The sequence below is a fragment of the Canis lupus genome, chromosome 19 (genome assembly GCF_048164855.1).
Source record: "Canis lupus baileyi chromosome 19, mCanLup2.hap1, whole genome shotgun sequence".
Classification (NCBI taxonomy): Eukaryota; Metazoa; Chordata; class Mammalia; order Carnivora; family Canidae; genus Canis; species Canis lupus.
In genome coordinates this window covers 40,761,572-40,788,032 of record NC_132856.1, presented here as the reverse complement: position 1 = coordinate 40,788,032, position 26,461 = coordinate 40,761,572, and the positions used below count along the sequence as shown (strand labels likewise).

The 26,461-nt window shown below is 57.0% G+C and overlaps 2 protein-coding genes and 1 long non-coding RNA gene across 6 annotated transcripts in view; 2 read left to right on the top strand and 1 right to left on the bottom strand.

Moving 5' to 3' along the window:
• SEMA3F (semaphorin 3F) overlaps positions 1-14,757 on the top strand; it is a 30,077-nt gene extending 15,320 nt beyond the window's left edge. For 2 of the 3 annotated variants that reach the window (XM_072786142.1, XM_072786143.1), the window contains exons 3-19: positions 3,632-3,792; positions 3,898-3,960; positions 4,078-4,197; positions 4,894-4,986; positions 6,474-6,567; positions 8,084-8,203; positions 8,407-8,546; positions 8,659-8,773; positions 8,936-9,005; positions 9,167-9,311; positions 10,448-10,670; positions 11,261-11,349; positions 11,479-11,520; positions 11,680-11,837; positions 12,030-12,097; positions 12,394-12,527; positions 13,401-14,757. In XM_072786142.1, the coding sequence (XP_072642243.1) occupies positions 3,632-3,792; positions 3,898-3,960; positions 4,078-4,197; positions 4,894-4,986; positions 6,474-6,567; positions 8,084-8,203; positions 8,407-8,546; positions 8,659-8,773; positions 8,936-9,005; positions 9,167-9,311; positions 10,448-10,670; positions 11,261-11,349; positions 11,479-11,520; positions 11,680-11,837; positions 12,030-12,097; positions 12,394-12,527; positions 13,401-13,814 (2,249 nt within the window). In that variant the 3' untranslated portion in view covers positions 13,815-14,757. The remainder of the gene's footprint in view (positions 1-3,631; positions 3,793-3,897; positions 3,961-4,077; positions 4,198-4,893; positions 4,987-6,473; positions 6,568-8,083; positions 8,204-8,406; positions 8,547-8,658; positions 8,774-8,935; positions 9,006-9,166; positions 9,312-10,447; positions 10,671-11,260; positions 11,350-11,478; positions 11,521-11,679; positions 11,838-12,029; positions 12,098-12,393; positions 12,528-13,400) is intronic. The other variant, XM_072786144.1, reaches the window with a different exon arrangement.
• A 551-nt stretch (positions 14,758-15,308) lies between these two features.
• On the top strand, positions 15,309-22,095 carry GNAT1 (G protein subunit alpha transducin 1). The gene is made up of 9 exons (XM_072786145.1): positions 15,309-17,288; positions 18,477-18,519; positions 18,628-18,769; positions 18,867-19,024; positions 19,119-19,247; positions 19,517-19,646; positions 19,922-20,075; positions 20,210-20,401; positions 20,796-22,095. The coding sequence occupies exons 1-8, from the start codon at positions 17,183-17,185 to the stop codon at positions 20,398-20,400; spliced, it is 1,053 nt and encodes a 350-aa protein (XP_072642246.1). The 5' UTR covers positions 15,309-17,182; the 3' UTR covers position 20,401; positions 20,796-22,095.
• On the bottom strand, positions 18,142-21,720 carry LOC140610284 (uncharacterized). Of its 2 annotated transcripts, XR_012012010.1 has the most exons (5): positions 21,515-21,720; positions 21,186-21,409; positions 20,224-20,311; positions 19,946-20,022; positions 18,142-19,696 (listed from the first exon to the last, which is right to left on the bottom strand). It is a non-coding gene; the product is annotated as an uncharacterized lncRNA (long non-coding RNA). The 2 variants fall into 2 exon arrangements; XR_012012009.1 differs by having other exon boundaries at positions 19,946-20,311.
• Positions 22,096-26,461: the final 4,366 nt, after the last annotated feature.

Genomic DNA, 26,461 nt, shown 5'->3' with positions numbered 1-26,461 from the left:
GTTTGTCTTTCTGTAAGCTGGGTTTAGATGGATGATTCAGGATTTTTTTGTTTGTTTTAAAGATTTTATTCATTTTTTAAAAGATTTTATTTATTTATTTATTCATGAGAGACACACAGAGAGAGAAGCAGAGACACAGGCAGAGGGAGAAGCAGGCCCCATGCAGGGAGCCTGACGTGGGACTCAATCCCAGGGCCCCCAGATCACGCCCTGGGCTAAAGGCGGCGCTAAACCACTGAGCCACCTGGGCTGCCCAGATTTTATTCATTTATTCATGAGAGACAGAGAGAGAGAGAGAGAGAGAGAGAGAGAGAGAGAGGCAGAGACACAGGCAGAGGGAGAAGCAGGCTCCATGTAGGGAGCCCAATGTGGGACTCGATCCTGGGACTCCAGGATCACGCCCTGGACCAAAGGCAGGTGCTAAACTGCTGGGCCACCCAGGGATCCCCTGATTCAGGATTTAGCTCTGCTCCTGTGAACTGGGGGTGGGGTGGAGTGGAGACAGGCTGGAATTAGGGGAGGGTAGCGCTGAGTCAACAGGAAGCCCCTTCCTGCCCCATTATCGTCTCTGCTCTGTACCCCAACACTAGGAAATAGTATAGCAGGAATGGGACTGAGGGTGGATATCCTCCAAGAGATGGTGATATCTGGGAGCCAGCTTGCATGGGGAAAGAACTTGGACCCTCATCTCATTCTCTCCTGGCCAAGGCAGAGACCGCCTGTGAAGAATAGTGGGGGGAGGGCCCAAAGAGTGCTCCGCTGTCAGTATTTCCCAGAGTTCAGAGCAGGACCCTCACCTTAAAGGATCACCTTGAATATTGGTACTAGGAGGGCTCAAGAGACCATCTAGAGAGGAAAATGAGGACAGAATGCCCTGACTGGGGTCATGAAGCCTGCACCGGAGCCAAAGACTTCTGACCCTTGGTCCCACCCCTTTCCTACCCCTCATGGCCTCGTGGGGACTCCCCCTCAGAGTTTCCACAGTGACCGAAACATCACGTCCTGTGACAACAGAACCATTGACGCCATATCCCATGGCCACTGGGAGGCATCCCCAGGGTCCTGAGTCATGTGCCGTGTTGATGGAAGGGGAGTCACCTTCAGGCCCTCACCCTCCCAAGGGCAATTCCCGCCCAGGACAGTCCCCCCTCCACCCCCAGGACTGGCTCTGCCTGGGCTTGCCTTTCCTTCAGTCCCAAAGGCCATAGACCTGGGTGGGAATCCTACCCCCATGCTGTTGGGCCTGGTCCTTCTCTGTGCTTCCATGTCCTCATCTGTAACCTGTTGTGATGTTGTGAGCTCAGGGTTTTGCACAAAATAGGTGCTTGATGAGTAAGTGGGAGGCTCCCTCCATCCCCACTTCTGGGGCAGGGAGGGCAGGGAGGGAGGGGAGGGATGAGGGAGTGCAGGTTTAGGAGGTAGGAGTCTCCCAGTCCCCATATAGGTCCCCATGTAGGCCTCTCCCCTACCTTCTCCCAAAGGGGGATGGAGCCTGGAGAGCTCAGGCTCTGAGTGTTTTAAGCTCAAAGGGGGACTTGGACTTGAGGCTTGGGCACTGGTTCCTGCAGAGGGCGAGGGTCCAGAGCGCAGAGGCTGGAGGCTGGGCAGGGATGGAGGGTAGGGATTATAACTGCTTGTGTCTCTGGGGCTAGATGTTTGGAGCTTCTCCTACCCCAGGTGCCTATGTCTAAAGGTACCCACTTGAGCCTCTGCCTCCCTCCCCTCCATTGCCCCCACAAATGTCCCCTAACCCAGAAGGACGGGTAAGGGTACAACTCAAGGCCATGCCCCCAGCCAGGGTATAAATAACCCCTGGCGGGCTGTCCCAGCCTGGGGGGGCTCCGCTGGCAGCCCCACTTCCTCTCTGGCTGCTTCCTGGCCCTGGGGGTGGGGGAGTGTTTACTTTCCTGTTGTCACTATGGCTGGGTGGCCAGGCGGGGGACTCCAAGTGGCCCAACAACAGGTGCAGGACAGGTGCCCAGGCTGCCCTGCCCAGGACTTCAGAGGCACCGCCGGACAGGCGGGCAAAGCCGTAGCCAGGCAGGGATCGGCCCTTTGATCCCTTGGCGTCCCTGCGTCCCAGCGGTTGGCCAAGGTCATCACCTGTATTCTCTTGTGGCCACATAGGGCTGGGCAGGGCAAGGCCTTTGCTTGGCCCGCAGCCCCTCAGATGTAGGCTCTGGGTCTGCTGTGGGAATCTCCTGGCTCCCTGCCCACCTCCTACACCCATCTGAGCACATCCTGGAGCTCCCATCGAAGCTGCTCTCAGGCCCAGCCCCTCCAGCTCTGCTCCAGGGTTCACAGCACACACCAGGGTTCAGGGTCAGCCAGGCCCATCAGAGACAGCTGCCTGAGTCAGTGGGATGGGATGGGGCCACCTGCTGGTCCCATTTTCAGACAGCATCTAGGGCATCTGATCCCAGCTGTTCTCCCTCTCCAGGCCTCCCTCTTGATTGCCCCACCTGGGAAATGGGTTACCAGCCATAGGGCAGGAAGGTGGGATATGTATGATTGCCTTCATGAGTGCCTCATGTGATGCAGGATGTGTGCGCACATGCATGTACCTGGGCCGTGTGCATACATGTGCGTGCTCTTCTGTGGGCTGCCATCTCGAGCCTCCTGTGCTGGTGAATATTCATCACCTTCATTACAGTCTTCCCTCTCCTGCTAAGCTAAAAATAGCTGGAGATGGATGGAGGAGGGGCTTGCCAAAGACCCCTTGACTCTCCCCCTCAGAAGAAGGTTCCCAAGTTATCTGGAGTCCTGTGTTTGTCATTGGCCAGTCACTGGCCAAGTTCCTTCCTGTCCTTCATCCCCAGGAAGGAGGACTTTCCCCCAGCCATCGAGGGTTGGGAGGGCCAGGGCTTTAAGACTCATGCAGAAGAGAAACTAAGGACTCAACCGGACCCTGCCCCAGCTTGGGGACATGGTTGCACTAGGAGGAAGACTTCTTTCCTAGCAAAGACTATTCCTGACTGGCTCAGAGTGGCCTGAAAATTCCACCTTTAGCAACCCAGTGGGATCTGGGGGGATCCGGGGGGATCTGGAGGGAGCCCAAAGTCAGTTGGACAGGATAGCTCCAGCGGGCCTTTCTGGTGTCCTGGCCAACCAGCTTCAGACAAGGTGGGGACCCTGTTGTGTGCCAGCTTTGCCCTCTGTCTGGTGGGCAGCTGGGGTGAAGACCAGGCATCCCGGCTCTGTGCCAGCATCTGTGGGCTGTCCTGAATGCACCTGCCCCCCACCCTCTTGCTCATTAACCCTTGTAAGCCCCTGTGGGAAGCAGGCCCCACCCTGGGCGTGGGATCATTAACCCCCACCCGAGTAAAGACTCTTTGATGCCATCACGCGCCCTGGCCCGCACCCACTGCCCTTTCATTGGAACCCAGAGACTGGCTGGGGCTGCTGATGAATCAGGGCTTTAGCTTTGGGTGTGGTCCCTTCGCTGGCCTGCCCACCTGTCCCACTTTCTCCTCACAGCATGTTAGGGACTAGCAAGGGAGCTAAGTAGGCCCTGGGCAGGGAGGAAGCTGGGGTTTGAGATGATCGTGTGGTGGAGGTCCCCCCTTTGTCAAAGGGTCCTGTTGAGATGGTCTCCGATGATCCTAACTACTGCCCTGCTCTCTACCCACAGAGCTTAAGGCCACAGGCACTGCCCACTTCTTCAACTTCCTGCTCAACACAACCGACTACCGAATCTTGCTCAAAGACGAGGACCACGACCGCATGTACGTGGGCAGCAAGGACTATGTGCTGTCCCTGGACCTGCATGACATCAACCGTGAGCCCCTCATTGTAAGGGCCAGCCTAGGTGTGGGGTCAGAGGGATGAGGGATATGGGGCCCTGGGACTGGAAGCCCCATTTAGCGGGCTGTACCCTCTGACCCCCATCTCCGGCAGATCCACTGGGCAGCCTCTCCACAGCGCATTGAGGAGTGTGTGCTCTCAGGCAAGGATGGCAATGTGAGTGAAGTGGGATCTATAGGTGGGATGAGGGGTGAATGGGGGTAGGTGACCTCAGGGAGGTTGTGGGGCCAGGCTGGCATCTAGGCACCTCCTTGGCTTTCCCTCTGGCCCCAGGGTGAGTGCGGGAACTTCGTCAGGCTCATCCAGCCATGGAACCGAACACACCTGTATGTGTGTGGGACCGGCGCCTACAACCCCATGTGCACCTATATAAACCGTGGCCGCCGTGCTCAGGTAAGCCGTGCCCACGTTGGCCTTGTGCTCCCCTGTTAGTAACCACATGCCAGGGTTCTGATGGGAGGATGAGCTTGAGCCCCAGCCCTGCCACTTCCAAGCCCTGTGACCTTGGGTGAGTGACTCCTTTTACTGCCTCACCTGAAGATGGGGCTAATAGCTACGTTTCTCACAGGTTGGTGTGAGGAGGAGGCAGTGAGCTAATGCTCCCAAAACTGTTAGCCTTGTGCCTGGCACGTAGTAAGTGCTCATTCCATTAGTGCAACAGTTTTCCTGGCTGTGCCTGTGGACCATGCCCCTGCAGCCAAGCCAGAGGGCCTGGTGGAGGCCTCAGCATCAGGAGGCTGGACACCTGGGTCAGCTTTTTCCACATGGCCTGGGGAAGAGCTGCCCCTTCCCCAGCTCTGTCTTGCCCTGCCCGCTTCTGCCCTTTTTCATTTCCATGTGTGCATGTTGTACGTGAGCTGGTGTGATCTGGTAGGACATATGTGAGAGTGATTGGACTTAGGGACATGTGTGTGCAGGCGCGTGCCAAGCTGTGTGCATGTGTGTGTGCATAAGCACATATGTGTGCTCTGGGGGCCTGGTTGCTCACGTGTGTTCCTGGGATGTGTGGTGTGAGAGGCTGGCAGCCCGAGCCCGCTCCCCCAGCCCCTGCCACCCCCGACTCTAACCCCCTGTTCCTCATCTTCTCAGGCCACGCCCTGGACCCAGATGCAGGTGGTCAGAGGCCGAGGCAGCAGAGCCACGGATGGTGCCCTCCGCCCGACGCCCACAGCCCCACGCCAGGTGGGACTCATCCCTCCAGGCCCTTGCCAGGCAGCCTCCAAACTGCACTGCCTCCAAACTGAACTCACCCCGGGCCTGGCCTTCCTGCTGGGAACCCACACCCCCGAGAGCTTCCTGAGAGAAGACCCCTGTCCCAGTCCTTCCCCCACAGTGCCCTCAGGCATTCCCAGCAGGATTCATGTCAGCCTTGGTGAACCCCCATAGGCAAGACATCATGAAGCCACAGGCAGAAGACAGCCTTGGAATAGCAGTGCCTCCACCCTCAGAACACATGTGTGTAGACATTGCACGAGCATATACCAACATACACTTGGGCATGTGTTGTGTACTCAAACCCACATCTCAGGGTCAGAACACAGCACATGTATGCAATCTGACATATTACTCTCAAGTGTCCATGCCCCATGCCTCTGTGGGTCATGGGTAGACACAGATGTCCTGCTTGAGACTCTGCTCCCCTGGGTTGGAAGGGGCAGAGCTGTCTGTCCTCTAGTCATGACCCGGGACTGGGCTGGGGGGGCTGGGGCTGCCAGTGAATGATAGAGCAAGTGGTCACTTGAGCGTGTGTGTTTGTGACAGGGAGTGCTGAAAAGTGGGACCGCTCAGACTGCACGTGTGCCCAGGGTGTGAACGGTGGGTTCCATGTGCTGCCAGTGATATGTGCCAAGATGTGTGTGCAGCCCCATGTGTGCAGAAAGTCACGTGTGCAGAGTGTAACTGGAAGCAGGCCTGTGTACACCTTCCCATCACCATCCCTGCCACCTGCCACCACCTCCTTCCTGCCTCTGTCCCTCTGTTCTCCCTCCCCATGAGCTCATCTTGGTCCCAGTGCCTTCATCAACTTTTCTGCTAGCATCTTCAGAGCTGGGCTGGGAGGTATGGGGGGTTTGCGAATCCCTTGTGATCTGGGCTGGACCTCTCAACTCCTGACTCACTGGGAAGACATGGGGACCTGGGGCCTCTGCTGAGTGGCAGGGGGAAAGCCATGACCTATTAGTCTGTCCTGAGGACCACAGGTAGGACATAAAGCTTGAGGACACAATATCCTCAGGGCCCTCTGGCCTGGTGGGACCTGGCAACAAAGGTCAGGGCCACAGGGTCTTGGCCCATACCTCCTGCCCTGGTCAGGTTGGCAGCCCCATGTTGGCCCAGGATGGCAGCCACAGCTCAGAGTTGTACCTCTGTGGCCCAAGGGGCCCTGACCAGCGTCTCCCTGAACCAGTTGGCATAGAGGGGCTTCAACCCCTGATTCTTAGGTCTTGTCTGTTACCTGGGACCAGGAATTACTTCCCTTGGAACGTGCATCATGGCCCTGCCCTGGGAGACCTGACTGGACAGAGTTAAAACCCAAGGATATCCAGGGAGTGAAGGGATGAGGCTTCAGGGTGTCTCTGGAGACTTGCTCTCACCCTGGGAGCCTGATGACCCTTACCCTTCCTGACTATGGGACCAGCTTGGACAATGCTGAGCTCCCCTCTGCCCTGCAGGATTACATCTTCTACCTGGAGCCGGAGAGACTCGAGTCAGGGAAGGGCAAGTGTCCGTACGACCCCAAGCTGGACACAGCCTCAGCCCTCATCAGTGAGTGCTCCTACCCCACCCTGGTTCTACAGCCTAAGTGTATGCCTCTGCCTCTGGAATAGGGAACATGGTACCAACATTTACACCAGGGCAGAGACCATGACCATGCCATCCCTGAACCACCCTCCCATAGGGCCCCATCCCATCAGGGGGAGAGGTATGGACCAGACCCCCTTGTGAGCTGAGGGGCAGACTAGTGGTTGTGAGGGTCTCATCTTGGATGGGAGTGTTTAGCGGGCCAGATCTTACCCTGAAATAGGGTCTATGCAAAGCTAGCCACAGGCTGCCTGTGAGAGAAGATGAGTTTGGTCTGTACTGGGAGTGGTAGAAGGGGAATGGTTCCATATATGTTCTTGGTTTGTCTGGGAGGCTGGGAAAGGCCCACAAGGAAGCACAGATGGAGAGTCCTGGCCCTCTCACCAACTAGGGAGGACAGGGTTTGTTTCTGGTCTGGTCAGGTATCTAGGGGAGCTAGGGGAATGTTGTCTGAGGAGGAGTCCTGCCTCAGGAGCAGCTGCTGCCCCTACCTCCAGGTTGGGCAAGCCCACCAGGACCCTGGTCCTTGTACTTTACCTATTTTCTGGCTGCCTATCCCAGTCTGCCTCTCAGAGCAACTGCTAGGCACTGTGCAACCTCCAGCCCTGGGAAAGGCCTTGGGCGGGGGTGGACTTCATCCTCCCCCTCTTGATGAGTGAAAAGGTCCTAGCCTGATGGTGGCCCCCCAACCAAGGAGTCTGATGGGGGAAGGCAGGGCCTGCCCTGGGCACATCTAGAGGGAAGAGGTGGAGTGGTATGCTAGAGCCAGTGTGGTCACTAAATTTTCTGCAAATTTTCAGGTTTTTGTGAGCCAGCTATTACTAAACACCAGGTTATATAATTTACAAATAAATTACTTTCAAAACAAAGGTAAAAATACTCAAAACTCATTAGTTCCTAATCATACTACTATATTTTATTATTATTTTTGTTTGTGAGGTTATTTACATGTGTTATATTTGTGGGGTAGAAATATGATACGATGGTGCCAGCAGCTCCCCAACTCCACTGTCAGTGATCCCAGGTTAGTGGCTCGAAGTCAGCTGTGGTGGGAGTATTTATACCACCAAAATTGGCTCTTGCTACTAATCAATGCTAATTGCTCCTTTTTCCTTTTTTTTTTTTTTTTTTTTTAAGATTTTATTTATTTATTCATGAGAAAGATTGAGAGGCAGAGACATAGGCAGAGGGAGAAGCAGGCGGGGAGCCCAATGTGGGACTTGATCCTGGGACTCTGGGATCATGACCAGAGCCAAAGGCAGATGCTCAACCACTGAGCCACCCAGGTGCCCACCCCCCCCACCTTTTTAAAGAGCTAATTGCTCCTAATCCCAATCCTCCCAGAGGCAGTTCTTCAGCATTAACCAGCACCCCACTGGTGAGACAGTCATGCCCTGGGGGAGCCTAAGGGGGCGACATTGGGCTGTGCCCCGGTCCTAGCCAAGGGCGGCCCCTGACTGAACCCCCCGCCCACCCACAGACGAGGAGCTCTATGCTGGTGTCTATATTGACTTCATGGGCACCGACGCAGCCATCTTCCGCACGCTGGGGAAGCAGACGGCCATGCGCACGGACCAGTACAACTCTCGGTGGCTGAACGGTGAGGGCCACCTGTGAGATCCTGGGTGGGAGCATGTCCGGGACGCCCCCAGGTCCCCAGGAGGCGCTCATTGGAGGCCTGAGCCCATGACAGGCTGGGACGGGGGAGGGGTCTTGTCTGGGGAAGAGTGGCCCCGGGGTCCTGTTGAGAAAAGAGCCCTTGGGGGAGAAGAGCTTGCCCAGCTGACCGCTTCCCACCCGCAGACCCTTCCTTCATCCACGCCGAGCTCATCCCTGACAGTGCGGAGCGCAACGACGACAAGCTCTACTTCTTCTTCCGCGAGCGGTCGGCCGAGGCGCCGCAGAGCCCCGCCGTGTACGCCCGCATCGGGCGCATTTGCCTGGTATGCGCCCGCGGGGCCCCACGCCCTCCCGGACCCAGTGCTGGCTCCAGCGTCCCTGCTCTGGCGGGGTCTTGGGAGTGAGAGCTGACCCGACCCTGCCCCCTGTCCCCAGAACGACGACGGCGGCCACTGCTGCCTGGTCAACAAGTGGAGCACGTTCCTGAAGGCACGGCTGGTGTGCTCCGTGCCCGGTGAGGATGGCATCGAGACTCACTTCGATGAGCTCCGTGAGTACCCAGCGTGCAGGCTGGATCCTATGGCTGTTCTGGGAGGGGTAGGGGCTGGATGGGTAGTCAGGGCATGTTTGGTGGGCCCCTCGGGCGGAGTGGGCAGGGCCCTGGGGCTCTTGGCTAATGTACCCCCCCAATGTCTTCTCCCTTTGCCCCCAGAGGACGTGTTTGTCCAACAGACACAGGATGTGAGGAACCCAGTCATTTATGCTGTCTTTACCTCTTCGGGGTGAGGCTGGGGCTGGGGCTGGGGCTGGCGGTGGCAGGGCTTGGCTAGACTGAGGGGCTATGACGTGTGGAGGACCCCAGCCTGGTGGCAGGCTATGGGATGGGGATGGGCTGGGGAGGGGCCCTGGGCCGAGGGTCAGCAGCAGCCTGCCTTGCCTGCAGCTCCGTGTTCCGAGGCTCTGCTGTGTGTGTCTACTCCATGGCTGACATCCGCATGGTCTTCAATGGGCCCTTTGCCCACAAAGAGGGCCCCAACTACCAGTGGATGCCCTTCTCAGGGAAGATGCCCTACCCACGGCCCGGCACGGTGAGAACCCCAATCATTCCACCTTTTCCTTTCCTTTCTGTTTGTGAAGCTTGCTCTGTGTTAGCTACTTAGCAGATGTGGGGCCCCACCATCCCGGAGTTCACAGCCAGGTAGGAGAGGTGGACCTTACACACAAATAAACCTACCATTTATCCATTTAAATAAAGCTGCATTAAAAACAAAACAAAACAGGGGTGCCAGTTGGCTCAGTTGGTAGAGTACGCAACTCTTGATCTCAGGGTCATGGGTCTGAGCCCCACATTTGGCATAGAACTTACTTTAAAAAATAAATAAATAAAACAAAATGAAACAAAACACTGTTTACAGCATCAGGCTGTGAAGAACCCAGCCAGGAACCTGGAACAAAGATAGCAGCCAGGTGTGGCAGGCTGCTTGGGGGTGGGGTGAGGGTGCTGCATGGGAGTCAAGACAAAGCTGGAGGGCAGGTTGGAGGCACTGTAGCTAGCTAACTGTAGCCAGGGAGGTGATGGCAGGCAAGGTCTGGCCTGCAGGACCTTCATGGTGGTAGGAGGCGACTCACTTGCTCTTGGTGTAATGCGGGCCCCTACAGCAGTCGAAGCAGAACAATGGGATCCGTTTGGGCTCCTTGTTGTCAGGGCTGGGATGGGGGAGCTGGTCTCAGCCTTGGCCAGGGAAGTCTTCCCCTGAAGGTGAACTTGGAAGCTGGAAGGATGGCCTGGAGTTGGGCTGGCAGAGGTGCAGGGCAGGCAGAGGGAAAGGCACCAGGAAAGGGCACGGCACCTGAGGGTATGAAGAGAACTTGGGGCCGTAGTCCCTTGAGCAGGGGGGTAGTGGGTGTAGGGGGCAGATTAGAGGAAGGAGACAACAGGGTGGGAGATGAGGACATGAAAAGGGAGTAGTCAGCTCTGCCTAATGCCACCCAAAGCCCTGGCAGTGAGGCCAGGGAGCGGCTGTGGGATCTGGCTATGTAGGACCTTGGGACCTCGGCTGGAACAGCATCTGCAAATAGGTTGGGCGAGGGGGAGAAGCCCGGATGGGGGTTCTGAGGAGCAGAGCCAATGGATGTGATGGGGACGGACAAAGGAGAGGCCGCTCCTGAAGCTAAGGGGTTCAGCAAGCGCCAGGTGGGCCTGACGCTCATCACGTGCCTGCAGTGCCCTGGAGGAACCTTCACACCATCCATGAAGTCCACCAAGGACTACCCTGATGAAGTGATTAACTTCATGCGCAGCCACCCGCTCATGTACCAGGCCGTGTACCCTCTGCAGAGGCGGCCCCTGGTCGTCCGCACAGGCGCTCCCTATAGGCTCACCACCGTTGCTGTGGACCAGGTGGATGCAGCCGACGGGCGCTATGAGGTGCTTTTCCTGGGCACAGGTACCCACTGCTGCTCCCAGACCCTCCCACGCTGGGCCCATTGGGTGGAGGGTGCTGATCCAGGGGGTGGGGACCTACCCTGCTTCAACTCTGCTACCTTCATCCTTTGGAGCCAGGATAACTGAGACAAGGGGTGGGGAAACCCCATCACCATCCCCAGCTCTTGGGGGCTGGGAGAGCAGGGCCACTGGGCACCTGGGAACCCATGTGTGGTCAAGAAAGAGGGAATAGGTGGTAGACACCTCCAGGATCCGTGGGTCCAAATACTGACATACGTGTTCTCGTGACACGTGCACCACAGATCCAGTCCCTCAACACAGGAATACCTCCAGCATCCTATTCTCAGCAGTCCCAAAATGAGGGTCTGGGGTGGGAGGGGCAGACCCCAGCCATGACATCCTCCCCACCCACCCCCGATCCCTTATCCTGGGCCCCTTCATCTGGGGGACATTCTTCAATCTTGGTACAGGTTGGACCTGTCCTGCTCCACTGCCCTTGGGGGGTCGGGGCCTGGTGGGGGAAGGGGCTGAGGCTGGTACCCCTTCCCCAGCATCCTCAGCCCCACTGAGGCCCTGCCCGGCCCGTTCCAGACCGCGGGACAGTACAGAAAGTCATCGTGCTGCCCAAGGATGACCAGGAAATGGAGGAGCTCATGCTGGAGGAGGTAGAGGTCTTCAAGGTGGGTATGATGCCCAGTCCTATTCACCCTGGCCCTCCTTAGTACCAGCCCCTTACCTTGGACCTCATACCTCTAGATCAGGGCAGGGAAGGAGTCCCCAGTCCCCAAGCTATCCCTGTCTTCTTCTAGGACCCAGCACCTGTTAAGACCATGACCATCTCTTCCAAGAGGGTGAGTTTTGGTGAGGTGGGCTATTCTCCCTTGGGGTCATGCCCTTGGTATAGGGATGGGGGAACTGAGGCATGGAACAGGAAGGGAAGGAGCCCAACAGGCTGCCGATGGGGGCTGGCCATGGGGAAGGAACTGACCAGCCCCTCCCCCTGCCCTCAGCAACAACTGTACGTGGCCTCAGCCGTGGGTGTCACACACCTGAGCCTGCACCGCTGCCAGGCATATGGGGCTGCCTGTGCCGACTGCTGCCTCGCCCGGGACCCCTACTGTGCCTGGGATGGCCAGGCCTGTTCCCGCTACACAGCATCTTCCAAGAGGTGTGGACCCCTCCCCCCAGATCCTTGGAATTTTAACCACCAGACCGAGGGTCCTGTCCTGGGGGTTTGGTGGTGGATGTGATATTACCCTGGGGGTGATGGACAAGACTCCTTTGGAGTATTGGAGGTACAGGGACCTAGAGGCGGGCAAGCTTCCTCCAAAATACTTGTTCAGGAGCTCTCCTCATCTAGGCGGAGCCGCCGGCAGGATGTCCGGCATGGGAACCCCATCAGGCAGTGCCGCGGGTTCAACTCCAATGGTGAGTATGTGGTGCATCACCACTGGGCACCCCTCATAGTGCGTAGAGCTGTGCAGCTCTGGAGCTGCTCCCAGGGCTCCCCACTGGAAGGACTCTCACAGAATGAGGAAGCTTGTAATTTGGGAGATGGGATGTCCCTAACCACCCACTCAAGGAAGAAGTGGATGCCCGATAGTACAGCCCTGCCTTTTTCCAGGGTGGGTTCCCTATATGGGCCCCTTGGCACTTGCCCTTTGCCAGCTTGCAGTCTGCCCAGAGGCAATGCTGCTTTCATGCCGCGCCCTCTTGTTCTACAGCCAACAAGAATACTGTGGAGTCTGTGCAGTACGGTGTGGCAGGTAGTGCGGCCTTCCTTGAATGCCAGCCTCGCTCACCCCAGGCCACTGTTAAGTGGCTGTTTCAGCGAGATCCCAGTGACCGGCGCCGTGAGGTGATTTCCTGTACCCTATAGTCCTCACCGTGGATGTGGGAGTCCCCCGTGCAGTAGAAATTCCATGTGGGTGAAATGTGGTAAAGGAGCCAATCTGGGGCAGCCCCATTCTAAGAAAGCCCTTCTAAGTTCCCTTCCTTTAAAAAAAAAAAAAAAAAAAAAAAAAAAGATTTATTTATTTATTCATGGTCTCTCAAGACACAGAGAGAGGGGCAGAGATATAGGCAGAGGGGGAAGCAGGCTCCTCACAGGAAGCCCCACGTGGGACTCGATCCCAGATCCCGTGATCACGACCTGAGCCAAAGGCAGGCGCCCAACCGCTGAACCACCCAGGCATCCCCTAAGTTCCCTTCCTGAAGTGGGTCCAGTTTTGTGGAAAGTCTAGGATTTCCATATTACATGGAAACCCCTTATAAGCATGCCTTTTTCCATGAAAAGCTCATACGTGTGCTCCATTGGAGGTATACTTCATTGTATGGAAATACCATGCGGTTGGGTTCCAGGATGTGGAAATTCTGTGGAGTAGCTCTCATTTTATGGAAATGTGTTCCAGACACCCCTCCTTAAGATAGAATCTTCCTGGAGATTCTATAAGGATACCTCAGTTGGGTATTCCCCATTAAAAAGAAATTCTGAGCGATTGCTCCAAAATTCTCTAATTGTACAGAATCCCCTCACAATCACTCCTCCTGAAATGGAAATGTGTACAGATGCCGTATTCAGATGCTATGTGGAAACTTACTGTGGGTTTTTCTTTGTGGAAATTCCACATGAGCCCCTTACATGGCCACTGAGGTGGTCTGCTCCGGGAGCTGGCTGGGCAGCAGGTGGGCACACAAGCCCTGCCTGAGCCCTGGCTCCCTGCCCCTGCAGATTCGTGCAGAGGACCGCTTCCTGCGCACAGAGCAGGGCTTGCTGCTCCGCGCCCTGCAGCCTGGTGACCGTGGCCTCTACTCCTGCACCGCCACCGAAAACAACTTCAAGCACGTTGTCACGCGGGTACAGCTGCACGTCCTGGGTCAGGACGCCGTCCACGCTGCCCTCTTCCCCCCGCCAGCTGTGAGCGCCCCGCCACCACTCCCTGGCGCGGGCCCCCCCACACCCCCTTACCAGGAGCTGGCCCAGCTGCTGGCCCAGCCAGAAGTGGGCCTCATCCACCAGTACTGCCAGGGCTATTGGCGCCACGTGCCCCCAAGCCCCAGGGAGGCACCAGGGGCGCCCAGGCCTCCTGAACCCCAGGACCAGAAAAAGCCCCGGAACCGCCGCCACCACCCGCCGGACACATGAGGCCAGCCGTCTGAGCCCTGCAATGGGCCAGCCTAGGCCTGTCCCTTTTAATATAAAAGATATATATATATATATATGTATATATATATAAAATATCTATATTCTATACACACCCTGCCCCTGCAAAGACAGTATTTATTGGTGGGTTGTATATAGCCTGCCTCAGCGGCAGCAAGGTCCAAAACTTAGACCCACACTGGTCAGAGACCGCAGAAGACAGAGCCCGCCGAACCAGGCCCAGCCAGTTGGCAGGGCCAGGCCAGGACCACACAGTCCCCAGACTCAGCTGGGAGTCCACCTGCTTGACAGCCACCACCGGAATCTACAGGACACAGGGAGGGAGCAGGCTCTACCTGGACAGGGCACGGACTGCGTACCTTTGCCAACGTGTGCTATCAGGCTGTGCCGCTGGCACAGACACGGACGCGAGGACTGCTTTGGAGACGGGGAGTGGGGGTGGGGGGCTCAGATGCACTCAGAGAAGGGAAGAAGGGGCCGTCACAGGAGGCCGGCCCTGCCTGGGAGGGGGCACTCAGTCAAGGCCAGCCCCCTCCCGGGTATTTATTCTCTATTTATTGGGGACAGGAGCAAAGGAGCCCTGCCTGGCTGGGGCACACTTCCAGCCCCTCCTTCCCTCCCTGCCTGGCCACTCTACCTCCTCTTCGCTTTTTCTGGGCCACTGTGACTTGGGGGCTGGGAGAATAGTAGAGGGGCAGGTGCAGGCAGGGCTGAGGGAAGAGGGGGCCATGGTGGAGGCCTGGGGCCTTTAGCCCTCACCCCCCCCCCCAGGGCTCCCTTCTGCCCACCACTTCAGATGATGGGTGTAAATAGCTCTGGGGGGCTTTGGGGGTAGGTGGGAGGGGCTCCTGGCAGCCCTCGGCTGCCCAGGCCACAGCCTCCCTTGGGTTCCATCTTGCTAATAAACACTGGCTCTGGGACTGGACTTTGGCTTTTCTCCTTGGCAGGGGAGGGAGGATGGGGATTCAGCCTCTGCGCAGATTGTGGCCTAACTGCTACTCCCTTGATGTGGCCTGGCCATCACCCCCACAGCTCCCACAAGCTCAGCTTCCACTTGCTCATTCACAGGTTTGATCACTGGTTTCTCACCTGGCCTTGCAGTGGGCTTTGCACTGGGTGCTAAGGGCTCAGTATTGGCCAGACAAAGCTATAGCCCTCACAGTCAGGCTGCCCCTACTCTGAAAATTGACAACATTCTCATCTTTCCTGCTTCCTTTCAGTGGGCTCTCAGCAGAGGGACTGGTGTGAGCAGATGTCCAGAGGCAGTGAAGGCCAGGACAGGTGGGGTGCTGCTGGAAGAGAGAGAGGAGAGAGGGGCTGGGGGCCCTGGTTCAATTTAATGAGTCAAGCCCTGGCAGAGGAAGCTAAGAGCTGGGGAGGCCTGTGGATCCAGGAGGACTTATGGCCATACCTGGCTGGCAGGGAGAGCCAGGTGGTCACTGGGGGACCGTGTATGGCCCAGTTTAAATAAATACAACAGAAACCAGATTTGCCTTCATGTAACAAACCTGGGCTTCTGCATGGCCCCATATCCCTAGGAGCTGCAGAACCACTTCCAGTGTGGGAGGTGGGGGATGGGTGGAACCTGGAAGCTAAAAGTGGTGCAGATCTTCTGTTGCTCCTGGTGGTTCCTTACCAGACCCCACCCAACAGGGTAGACCTGAAGACACCAGCCTCTGCCCAGAGGCCAGTATCCATTTCCCACTGGTTAGGGACAGTCTCCAATACTGAAGATCTGAGGCCCTGGCACCCCCTTGTGGTCTCTTGGGTCTGCAACAGAGTTGAGTACTAAAAGGCTTTGGGTTTCCAGGAGGAGTCCAACCAGAAGACTCTGAAAAACTTGAGAGCCCAGGGTTTGGGGCTTTCTACAGGAAGTGGGAAATCTCCAGAGCCTGGGAACTCGACACTTCAGGCTTAACTGAACAACTTCCACCCAGCAGTAACTCCTTGTCCCATCCGAACCTATACACAGACTCTACACCCCCTAAGCTGAGGCAGGCATGCCCTACAGATGCCCTTAGGCAGGTCCCAGAGCACCCACAGGGAACAGATCAGGAGTAGAACAGGAAATGAGTCCCACTCCCCCGTGCCCCTGGAAACCTGCTCTAGGACTCATTTTCCCCATCTGACCACAGGCCTGCAAAATATTCTCTGGAAGAGCCAGGCCATCTCTGCACATTAGAGACTTTGTTGCACTCAGGTATACATGTATACATAGGCAGAGGCACAGCAAGTATGCACATATACAAGCATACACGTGCATAAATGCATACCCTCACAGGCACATGCTCACATGCACAGGCACATGCACACTAACGCATGCACGGCTCATGTACATGCATTTATACACCCAGACACAAATACCTTGGTGCACATGTTACCACATAAGCAAAGTACACATACAAGCACATGGAGAAAAATTAACAAAAGTGTCTCTACATATGTGCACACATGCACTCACAAAACACAGACACGCAGGCACATCTGTACATGTGAGTATACACATGGACAAGCATATCATATCACTGTGGTTGATGCCAGCAAAGGAGACACACACACACACACACACACACACACACAGGCACATGTGTGTAGCAGACATGCAGGTCCCCTCCCCAAGCCTGCTGAATCGAGGTGTGTAGAGGCCCTGCTCAGGTCGGATCCAGCCCTCAGTACAAGTCAAACACAATGTCTTCCCTTCCTTCTTGACTCTCTCAGAGTATGGAACCCTGATCCAGAGTCACCCAGCCCTTCTCAAACACTTCCTTCTGTGTGAGCCTCTACTTCCTCATCAGTAAAATGGGGCTGATGATGTGGGCACCCATCCACCAGGGCTTGTATGAGCTTACAAAATAAGGAGTCCAGGGCTGGGCAGGGGTAGGTGCTCCATGCTTGCTTCTCCCTCTACTCTCTGCTACCCAGCCCCACCCCTACTGCCCTGACTCTAGGGGCTCAGGGTCCTATTTGCCCCTTTCTAAGCCTGGACCCTACTGAGCTGTGGCGCAGGGGCTAGACTGTTTCCAGAGTATCTCCCAGAGGGTTGGGGCTCATAGAGAGGGGTGCAGAGTCAGCAGTTGAGGGATTGGGGCCATGCCAGCCTGATTAGAAGGGGTGGGGGCTGAGCTGGATTCACCTGTCCTTGTCTCTCATTGGCTCTTGGGAACTCCTGGCCCCCAAATCCTACTAAGCAGCCCTACCAGGGGGTGCACAGGTCTGTGGAAAGCCAGTTGATTGCCAGTCCTGGGGTCAGAAGGGTGTTGGGAGACCTGAGGCCAGCCTGAGCCCGGCTCTGGGGATCCTCTCCATCTAGAAGAACCAAATAACCATCCTGTTCACCTGTTGCCGGGACCATGGGGGCTGGGGCCAGCGCTGAGGAGAAGCACTCAAGGGAGCTGGAAAAGAAGCTAAAAGAAGATGCTGAGAAGGATGCTCGAACCGTGAAACTGCTGCTTTTGGGTACGGGTGTGGGTCCAGGTGGGGCCACTGCCACTAGGTGAGGGGCTAGGGGGTGGAGAAGGGGACAGGCAGGTAGCCCTCCTGTGAAACATGGGTGACTTGGGAAGCAGAATGACCCTAAGACAGATCAGGGAACCCAGTGGGAGCCCTGGTCCTGATATGCAATACCTTGACTCCCCAGGGCTGGGTACCCCATAGAACCCCTCTCCAGAGAGCCCTGCCTCAGGCATTCCCCCCTCTGGAGAAGTCCTGCTGGGCAGGGATCAGAAACCAGAGGCTTCCTTGGGAGTCTTACAATAGGGCTGCTTCCTTAGAAGAAGAGGATAACAGTCCTCCTGGGAGTGGGCATCCTCTAGGACATCCACAGACAACGGCCCTTAGATTCCAGAGCTTTGTTGTTGGCAGACCTAAGAGGGTGTCCCTTTTTAGAGGTAACATGACCCAGTGGAGAATAGAAAAAACACTGTCCATAGTCCCATGGGGGGTGAGGAGAGGTGCAATGTCTCCAGGCCACTAGCTCCCTACAAGTGGAAGAAGGAGCTGCTTTGAGGGGGCGGTGCAGGTTCCACCCAGGTTCTCCAGGATCCAGTCAGGCATCAAGATATTGGGCAGAGGGACCAAGCCAGAGCACCCCAGGGAAGACAGAGGCTAAGCCAGAAATCTCATTAACTGTGCCCAAAGCCCTCACGAGGGCAAGCTCAGAGGGGCTGTCGGCTCTGTCTTCTCCCCCACTCAAAGGCGTAATTCCCTCTGAGCCTCTTGGAGGCACTCCTCCTCCCTGCACCAGGTGAAAAGCAGAGGTTGACCCGGCTCTAATAATCCCCTGAGTGCAGTACCAGAACCTTCCACAACGTGGCGCTCCAGGTTTTCTTTATTTTGGTTTCAGCCTAATCAAGAATGCAAATATCAGGGGGCTTGGAAGCTCCCCAGCACACACGAGGTCGAGGTCGTTGATTGCCCCCGCCAGCCCCCTGTCACTCCTGGCATTTACGAAGAACGTTTTTCCTCCAGGGTGCCAGGACCTTGCTTGGGGGGAGTCGGGACAGGTGGAACTGGGGGTTGGACTGGTACCTGCCTTGAGTCCGGTGGCCTGTCCCCATCTCCCGGGCCTGGTTGCAGGGTGAGGGGTAGGGGGAGGTTGTGGGAAGGTGCAGCCAGCTCAGCTCTGAGGCAGGCCTTCCCTTCCAGGTGCGGGGGAGTCCGGGAAGAGCACCATCGTCAAGCAGATGAAGTGAGTGCCTTTGCCCTTTCTGAGGTCCCTGAGGGTGGGGACGGACGCGCTCCGGGCCTGTCCTTCCCCACCAGTCCCCTGGCCCTGACCGGCTCACCCTGGCCGCAGGATTATCCACCAGGATGGGTACTCGCTGGAAGAGTGCCTCGAGTTCATTGCCATCATCTACGGCAACACGCTGCAGTCCATCCTCGCCATCGTGCGCGCCATGACCACGCTCAACATCCAGTACGGAGACTCTGCCCGCCAGGTGTGCAGGGAGGCCGACTGAGCAGGGCCTCTGGGGACTCGAGGCGCGAGACCCGGCTCAGGGCCACGGTCGCCACCAATTCCCACCCTGCCCTCAGGACGATGCCCGGAAGCTGATGCACATGGCAGACACCATCGAAGAGGGCACGATGCCCAAGGAGATGTCGGACATCATCCAGCGGCTGTGGAAGGACTCGGGTATCCAGGCCTGTTTCGAACGCGCCTCTGAGTACCAGCTCAACGACTCCGCGGGCTAGTGAGAGCGCGGGGGGCGCGCGGGTGCGGGGGTCCCAGGCGGGGTCCCAGGCGCCGCTCCACCCCACCCACCCACACCCCGCGGTCCCCCGCAGCTACCTCTCGGACCTGGAGCGCCTGGTCACCCCGGGCTACGTGCCCACTGAGCAGGACGTGCTGCGCTCGCGTGTCAAGACCACGGGCATCATTGAGACCCAGTTTTCCTTCAAGGACCTCAACTTCCGGTACGACCCGCGCCCGCCCTCGCCCTCGCCCTTCCTCCGCGGCCTGGCTGCTGGGGCGGCGCCCCGAGGCCCCAGCAGACCCGGAGGCCCCTCCCTAGGGGCCCCTGCCCCTTCTCTGATACCCGCCGGGAGAAAGGCCCGGGCCCTTCTCAGGGCAGGCCCCTCTGAGGGTTCCCCCCCGTCCCAGCCAGCATTAGGAGGCAAGGGGATGCTTGTGGGGCGTCCAGGGGGCTCCCTGCGCGGGTTCAGGCCTCAACTGCCCCCCCCAGGATGTTCGATGTGGGCGGGCAGCGCTCAGAGCGCAAGAAGTGGATCCACTGCTTCGAGGGTGTGACCTGCATCATCTTCATCGCGGCGCTGAGCGCCTACGACATGGTGCTGGTGGAGGACGACGAAGTGGTGGGTGCCAAGGAGGGCCTGAGTGCTTAAGGGGGAAGCCGGAGACAGTCCTGCGGGAGCGGGGCGGGGGGGGGGGGGGGTCCGAGAGCGGACATTCGTCCCAGAACAGCCCGAATGAGGACACAGGACGGCCAGCAGCCACGCTGAGGGGGGCCGTGGGGGAAGCGGACTTGGGGCTGTCTGAGCCGGATGGCCCCGGGCGCCCCGCAGCCTGTGGGCCTCCGCGCAGGGACGGCTGCCCGTGCCCCCCACCCGACAGCTTCTGCCCTCCTCAGAACCGCATGCACGAGAGCCTGCACCTGTTCAACAGCATCTGCAACCACCGCTACTTCGCCACCACGTCCATTGTGCTCTTCCTCAATAAGAAGGACGTTTTCTCCGAGAAGATAAAAAAGGCGCATCTCAGCATCTGCTTCCCCGATTACGACGGTGAGAACCGCCCCCCCCCCCGCCGCGGCCTGGCCGCCAGGCGGCGCCCCACACCCGTTATCTGGGCCTGCGCTTCTCTCGCCATGGGAAGGACCTGGGACCCCCGAATGGGAGCACCCCTCTTTCCCCGCCAGGGCCCAACACGTACGAGGACGCGGGCAACTACATCAAGGTGCAGTTCCTCGAGCTCAACATGCGACGTGACGTGAAGGAGATCTATTCCCATATGACTTGTGCTACAGACACACAGAACGTCAAATTTGTCTTCGATGCCGTCACCGATATCATCATCAAGGAGAACCTCAAAGATTGCGGCCTCTTCTGAGGTGGGCTCCTCGCGGGCTGGGATGCTCTCCTGGCTTGCCCTTTGGTTTCAATACCTCTCACCCCGTCCCCAGCTCCCCACCCCACCCCACTAGGGAAGACCCCACTGCAGGTCCTGCCCCAGCTCTCTGGACGCATTCCACTGCCTAATGCTGGCCCCCAACTTCCAGGCCCCTACTCTGGACCCTCAGGCTCCACTCCACTGCCCTCAGGCCCTACCCCCTCCAGGTGCACAAGTCCCACCCACCCAATCCCTTTTGACCTTGACTGATCCCTCTGGTTGTCACCACTTATAAGCCCACCTCCACAGGGTCTCTCAGGCCACCACCAATTATTTTGGAGGCCAATTATTTCGGAGCTCAGGGATGTTGACTCGCTTCCTTTTTCTGTTCACAGGTGCCTGAACTCAGGCTTGTTCCTGACACCCTATAGTCCTAGCCTCCTAGTAGCCCTAGCCCACAGGAGCCTATCAGCACCCCCAACACACCCCCAGAATCCTGGGCCCCAGCCTGTGGTCCCACCTGCCACAGACCCAAAACCCTGAGCCCCACTAGCCTTGAGGCCCCAACCCCCCCCCACCCCCCACCCCTGTGTCTCCCAGAGCCCAGTGCCCCCAACCCCACTGCTGCCCTTCACGGCCTGGCTGCGCTGGCCTTGAGGACCCACCCCAGCCAGCCCCAGCTAGGAGCAGGCAGGACTTGGGACAGCTAGAGCTCACAGTGACTCAGCAGTGCCCAACTGACCAATCTCCTGCAGGTCTCTCTCCCCAGGGGGCCCATGACTCACCTGGTGGGTCTGGGCTCAGCAAACAGCCCTCCCTCCCAGTTTCAAGAGGGGGGCGGGGCAGGCAGGGATTCCTCCTCCAAGCAGACCTGCTGCTTACCATCAGTCCAGTCCAGCCTTACCACCTCCATGTGACAAGTCTGACACCTGCCTACCCAGGGGCCAGTGACTGTCCTTCTCAGTAGCTTCAGGGGTCCAAAGTCCAAGCACTCTGGCCTGTGTAGCTCCTGCATAGATGAATTAGTTAGTAGGGGGCAGGCCTAGGAGCCCCTGGGTGTCGGGAAGAGACTCAAGCTGGACCCTACCCCACATAGCAGGCTCAGCGTAACTACCTGTCCCCTTCCCCCACAGGCTCTGCCTCCTCTGTCCTTGGACACCAGATCCATGTCCTACTTCACCCCCTACACACACACCCACAGTACTCTAGGCCAGCCGGCCAAAGGGATGGTCTGTTGAGGGAGGGTACTGTTGACACCAGCTCTGACCAATGGTCAAACTGTCCTGAGGGGTGGCTGGGGGCAGAGTCCAGCTCCATCGATCAGCCCCAGGCAGAGGATTTGGGACATGACTGAGGCCCACGTTGGGCCCAGAGGGGTCTACCTCAGATGGGGTCACAAGCAAACCCAGGTAACCCTCTTGTCCCTGCCAGCAACTTCTCATACTCTTTCCAATCAGGGCCCATTCCCTGGCATGAAAAACTGAGGGCCATGCCCGAATTTTGTCAGGGACAGAGGCCCATATCCCTACATCCCTGCTCCCTACTTCCTCATCATGCCCTGAGTCCTGGCTGTTGCCTGTGGGCCAAGACCTATGCTGCAGTTGAGGACAGGGGCTTCCGTCTCTCCAGACCAGAGCACAATTCACACTCCCCTCAGGTAGATGCACAGACTCAGCAATAAACCTTTGCATCAGGCCCCGGCTGTCCTTTCTTGTGGGAAGAGAAAAACGTTAATTATCATGAGTCATGGGCATTTACGAAGTGTCCAGCGCTAGGCTGGACATAAATGGGAAGATCAGCCCTTCCAGGGAGAAGCCCCTGGCCCGGCATAAAAGGAGAACTCATGGGGGTATGGGACCAACCTGTGCCTCTGGAGAGAGGTTGAAGGGGAAAGGAGCATGGGAAAGATTTACAGGGATTATTTTGGATCAAGAGGGAGTTCTGTCAGGGAAAGTAGAGTGTCTAAGGCCCAGAAACACAGGCTTGTGGGCCATAGTTCAACAGGCAGGAGCAGGCAAAGGGGACATGGGGTGGGTAGTCAGTGGGCAGGAGCCAAGTGCCAGCCTGAGGGCCTGAGCTTTCTCCAGAAGATGATGGGTCTCAGAAGCCCTTGAAGCTAGAACCTAATAGCAGGGCTGAAGCAAAAGAGGCACTCACCTGGGGTGCAGAATTTAAGGTGGTGCCAAAAAGTTCAGTAATTGAGATAAATAATATATGAATGCAATACTTTTTAAATTCAAAATTACTGCAGGGGCGTCTGGCTGGCTCAGTGGGTAGAACATGTGACTCTTGATCTTGGGGTTGTAAGTTCAAGCCCCATATTAGGTGTGGAGCCTACTCAAAAAAAAAAAAAAAAGAGAGAGAGAGAGAAAGAAAGAAGGAAGGAAAGAAAAGAAAAAGAAAGAAAGAAAGAAAGAAAGAAAGAAAGAAAGAAAGAAAGAAAGAAAGAAAGAAAGAAAAGAAAGAGAATGACTGCAACAACAACAAAACCCCATGATGAGCAAAATATCAAAATTGTAAATAAAAACAAGATCCAAGAGAACTCTGCTGAGCTATATATTGGAGCCTGAAGCAAAAGGAAACTGTTGACTCCTATATATGTTTTTATGTATTTTTAATGGTAAATGTTGAGAATATTAAAATAGTTGAAAAAATTTCAAAATAGGTATATGAAAACTCAACATTATTTTAAGCTTAGCTATTTTATCTGTATCTTAATTTATAATCTTATTTTCCTGGCTTTAATGGAAATAAAATAATCAATAATATTTTACCACTCTTTCTGGAAAAAATAATCATTAAAATGTTTCATGAAAACAGGTATGTAGGGACGCCTGGGTGGCTCAACGATTAAGCGTCTGCCTTCAGCTCAGGGGGTGATCCTGGGGTCCCAGGATCAAGTCCCACATAGGGCTCCCTGCATGGAGCCTGCTTCTCCCTCTGCATGTATCTCTGCCTCTCTCTGTGTGTCTCTCATGAATAAATAAATAAAATCTTAAAAAAAAAAAAGGTATGTAGGGGCACACATTTTTCCTGGGGGTCAGTGTGAGAGGGTATGGGGGAGGAGAACAGTGGGGCTATGGAATCCATGAGGAAGAGAATTATGTCCCCATTACCCCATGGGACCAAGATCTGCGATGGGGTTCAGCCACAAGGGTTCTGGGTCTGTGCTATTGACCAAGTGCATGTGATGTCCCCATCAAGCTGGGACTGCAGAAGTGTTGAGTGGACTGGGTTTTCCAGACCTTTGGCGACCTGAGTGAGATGTCCAGGAGGCAGACAGATACCCAGGGCTGTGCAGAAGGCAGCATTTTCAATGTCCAGGTGGAACGCTAAGCTCTGAGCCTGAAGTGAGCTGCAGAAGGGGTGTGTGAGGGTGCCCAGGCCTGAGCACAGGGTGGTGGTAGAGCACTGGATGGGTTAGAGAGCTCAGCCACGCTGGTGCTGCTCAGATGCCTGAGGGGGGGATGGGGCTTGGGCCAATGGTTCAGGACCCTCACTGGGCCGTCTTGGTCCTGGCTGAGCCTGGCTGCTCATCTCCACTACAGACCCTCTCATTGAGCAGTTTACTGGAGTGAGGTGGAGCAGGGGAATAACCTCAGGATTTAGTGGGAGGCCAGGCAGCAGATAAGAGGCTTTGAGGAGCTAGAAGTGGTAGGCTTGGGAGGGAGGAAGGTGTAAGGTGAGGTGGGCTAATGGGGTCTTCCCTGTAGTCACCTTGTCTTGGAAGAAAAGTAATGAGCTCCCCAGCCTTCTTGAGCAAGAGGCAAAGAGAATTCCAAACACCAGGCAAGGGCTGCACTTCACCTTGCAGGAAGTCCCCTCCACACACAGTTCTGATTGCAGGGTTCGGGATTGGTATTCCTGGATCTTATGGGCTGGGAGACAGAGCCTGGCCCCAAGTTGCCCTGCCTATGGCCACAGGTATGCTGGGGTCAGGGTGGGGGTGAGGAGTGGTGCTGAGTCTCCTAACTCAAAGCCTCCTTGGCCCCATTCACCACACTGGTGTAATTACACCCTAAGGAGCAGGATCAATGGGTGCTCGATGCCTGATTCACAGTGGAGGGCAGAGGATCAGAGCTGGCCACAGTCAGCACAGTGGCCACACCCTAGTCCCATAGGTAGGGGTCATATACTGTGGGCACCTCTAATCACCGCCCTCCCTGCCTGACCTGCAACCCTAGGGTACACCCAAGGGCCCTCACAGCCTTCAGCTCTGGCTCTGGCGGGAATAACCTGGCCCAGCCAGTGACCAGAGATTAGACAAGCCTGGTGGACGGTAATGCCGCTGACGTCAGGGCCTGGTCGGGTGGCCACTGGGGGCTTGGGCCCTCCCCACAGGCAGTAGCACAGCCCATGTGACCTGGGCTCATTAAGCCGCTTCAGTGGCCAGAGAGGCTGGGGGCCAGATCTCAGGGGAGAGAGGGAGGGCATGCCAGAGGTGTGGGAGCAGGCCTCAGCCAAGAGGTCGTCAGCTCTGGGGACCCAGGCTGGGGGAGGACTGTCTGCCTGTGGGTCCCTCACAGGGTTCCACACCCTGTATCACACCAACTAAACCCCTGCTTGTCCCTGAAGAAGAGCCTCCCAGACACCAAAGTGGGCAGAATATTGTCAGGAGCTACGGGTGTGGGTACCCAACCCTGGGGCGTGGAGGTGAGGACCATCCTCTCCTATGAGGCCTTGAAACCCTGCACACGACTCTAGGCCAGTGTCCTGGCCCTGTACACAGCCCTCTACCTGCTGGTGCTAGTCCCACACTCGTACTTATGTTTTCGTGTAGCCAGGCTGTTTCCTCTATCCTTATGGCCTTTCCCCAGACCCTGGCGTGTGTCTTTCTTCCCCTTGGCAGAACCGAGCCCGCAGGCTTTTCCCAATTCATGCCCTCCAACCTGGCAGGAGTTTTCCTGTCTAGACAACTCAGAGGGAGCACCTGGAGACATTGAGGCTGTGTGGTGGGATGGCAGGCGCGGCCATATGAAGGACAGGAAGAGCTGGCCAGGATATTCAGGGGGCATCTTCTATTTGAGTGTCGAAGGACATGTACGAGCCTGCTGAGGAGTGAGGGAACCAGGAGGGCCGAGGGCCAGGGAGGGGAAGGCTGGTGTGTTCTGAGAAAGGCAGGAACATGTGTGGCCAGCCAGGTGGGGTGGGCAGAGGCCAACTGGGACAAGAACTCGGTTGGGAGGATGTCAGGAGGCCAGCTGAGTGCAAGGCAGGCCCCTGCAGTCAGTGGGTACCGATGCTGGGCTCTGAGGAGGACTGGGTTGGAGGCGAGGATGGGCCTCACTGTCAGAGAAGAGTCTTGGGGCACTGTGTGGATGATGTGCTGGGGGAGGTGGTGACGTGGTGAGAGGCGGCCGCCTATGTGGAGGCTGGGAGGACATGACTGAAGAAGCAGGAGGAGAGCAAAGGGCTGCCAAGACCCCGGAAGAAGAGTCTGAGTGATCCTGGGACCCTAAGTTCTGTTTCAAGTCTCTTGCAGCCTGTGTCTCAGGTTCTGGAGATGGCGGAGTGGTAGTGGGGGCTGGGCGGAGGGCTGAGAGAAAGCTCCCCCAACTCTCTATTCCAGGTGGTTGCCCCCATCACTGTATTACAGGGATGGACCTTCCCTCTGGTCCCTGGGAGAAGGCACCCGGCAGCTCTCAGAGTCCCATCCCGGCTGCCAGCTGTCCTGCCACCACAGGCTGGGCTGGGAGATTCGGCAGGTGGCGGGGAAAGGCCTCGGGGCTGTGTTTGCCCTGGCTGGGGCCCAGACCTAGCATCAACAAACAGGCAGCCCCTCCCCTCCTGGCCACAACTGGTCTGGCCCAGGGACCCCACATCATGCTGCCTCAGGCCACCCACAGCAGCCCAGCCCAGCCCAGCCAGCCCCTGCTCCCTCCAGTCAGGATTGAGGACCCCAACACCCACATGCTGGGTGACCTTGATGCCAGGCCTGGCCCCTCAGGAACTGCCAGAGGGAGCACTCAGCCCTTTGGAAAAGGCTACAGTGAGCATCTAGGATATATGTAGCTGGGAGGTGGGGGGCAGACCCTGGTCGGTACCTCCCCTCCTGACTATC

Coding starts and splice junctions, on each gene's coding strand:
- GNAT1 (XM_072786145.1), top strand. CDS start 17,183: ATGGGGGCTGGGGCCAGCGCTGAGGAGAAGCACTCAAGGGAGCTGGAA. Junction 17,289..18,476: donor CGTGAAACTGCTGCTTTTGG/GTACGGGTGTGG, acceptor CTTCCCTTCCAG/GTGCGGGGGAGTCCGGGAAG. Junction 18,770..18,866: donor ACGGAGACTCTGCCCGCCAG/GTGTGCAGGGAG, acceptor CCCTGCCCTCAG/GACGATGCCCGGAAGCTGAT.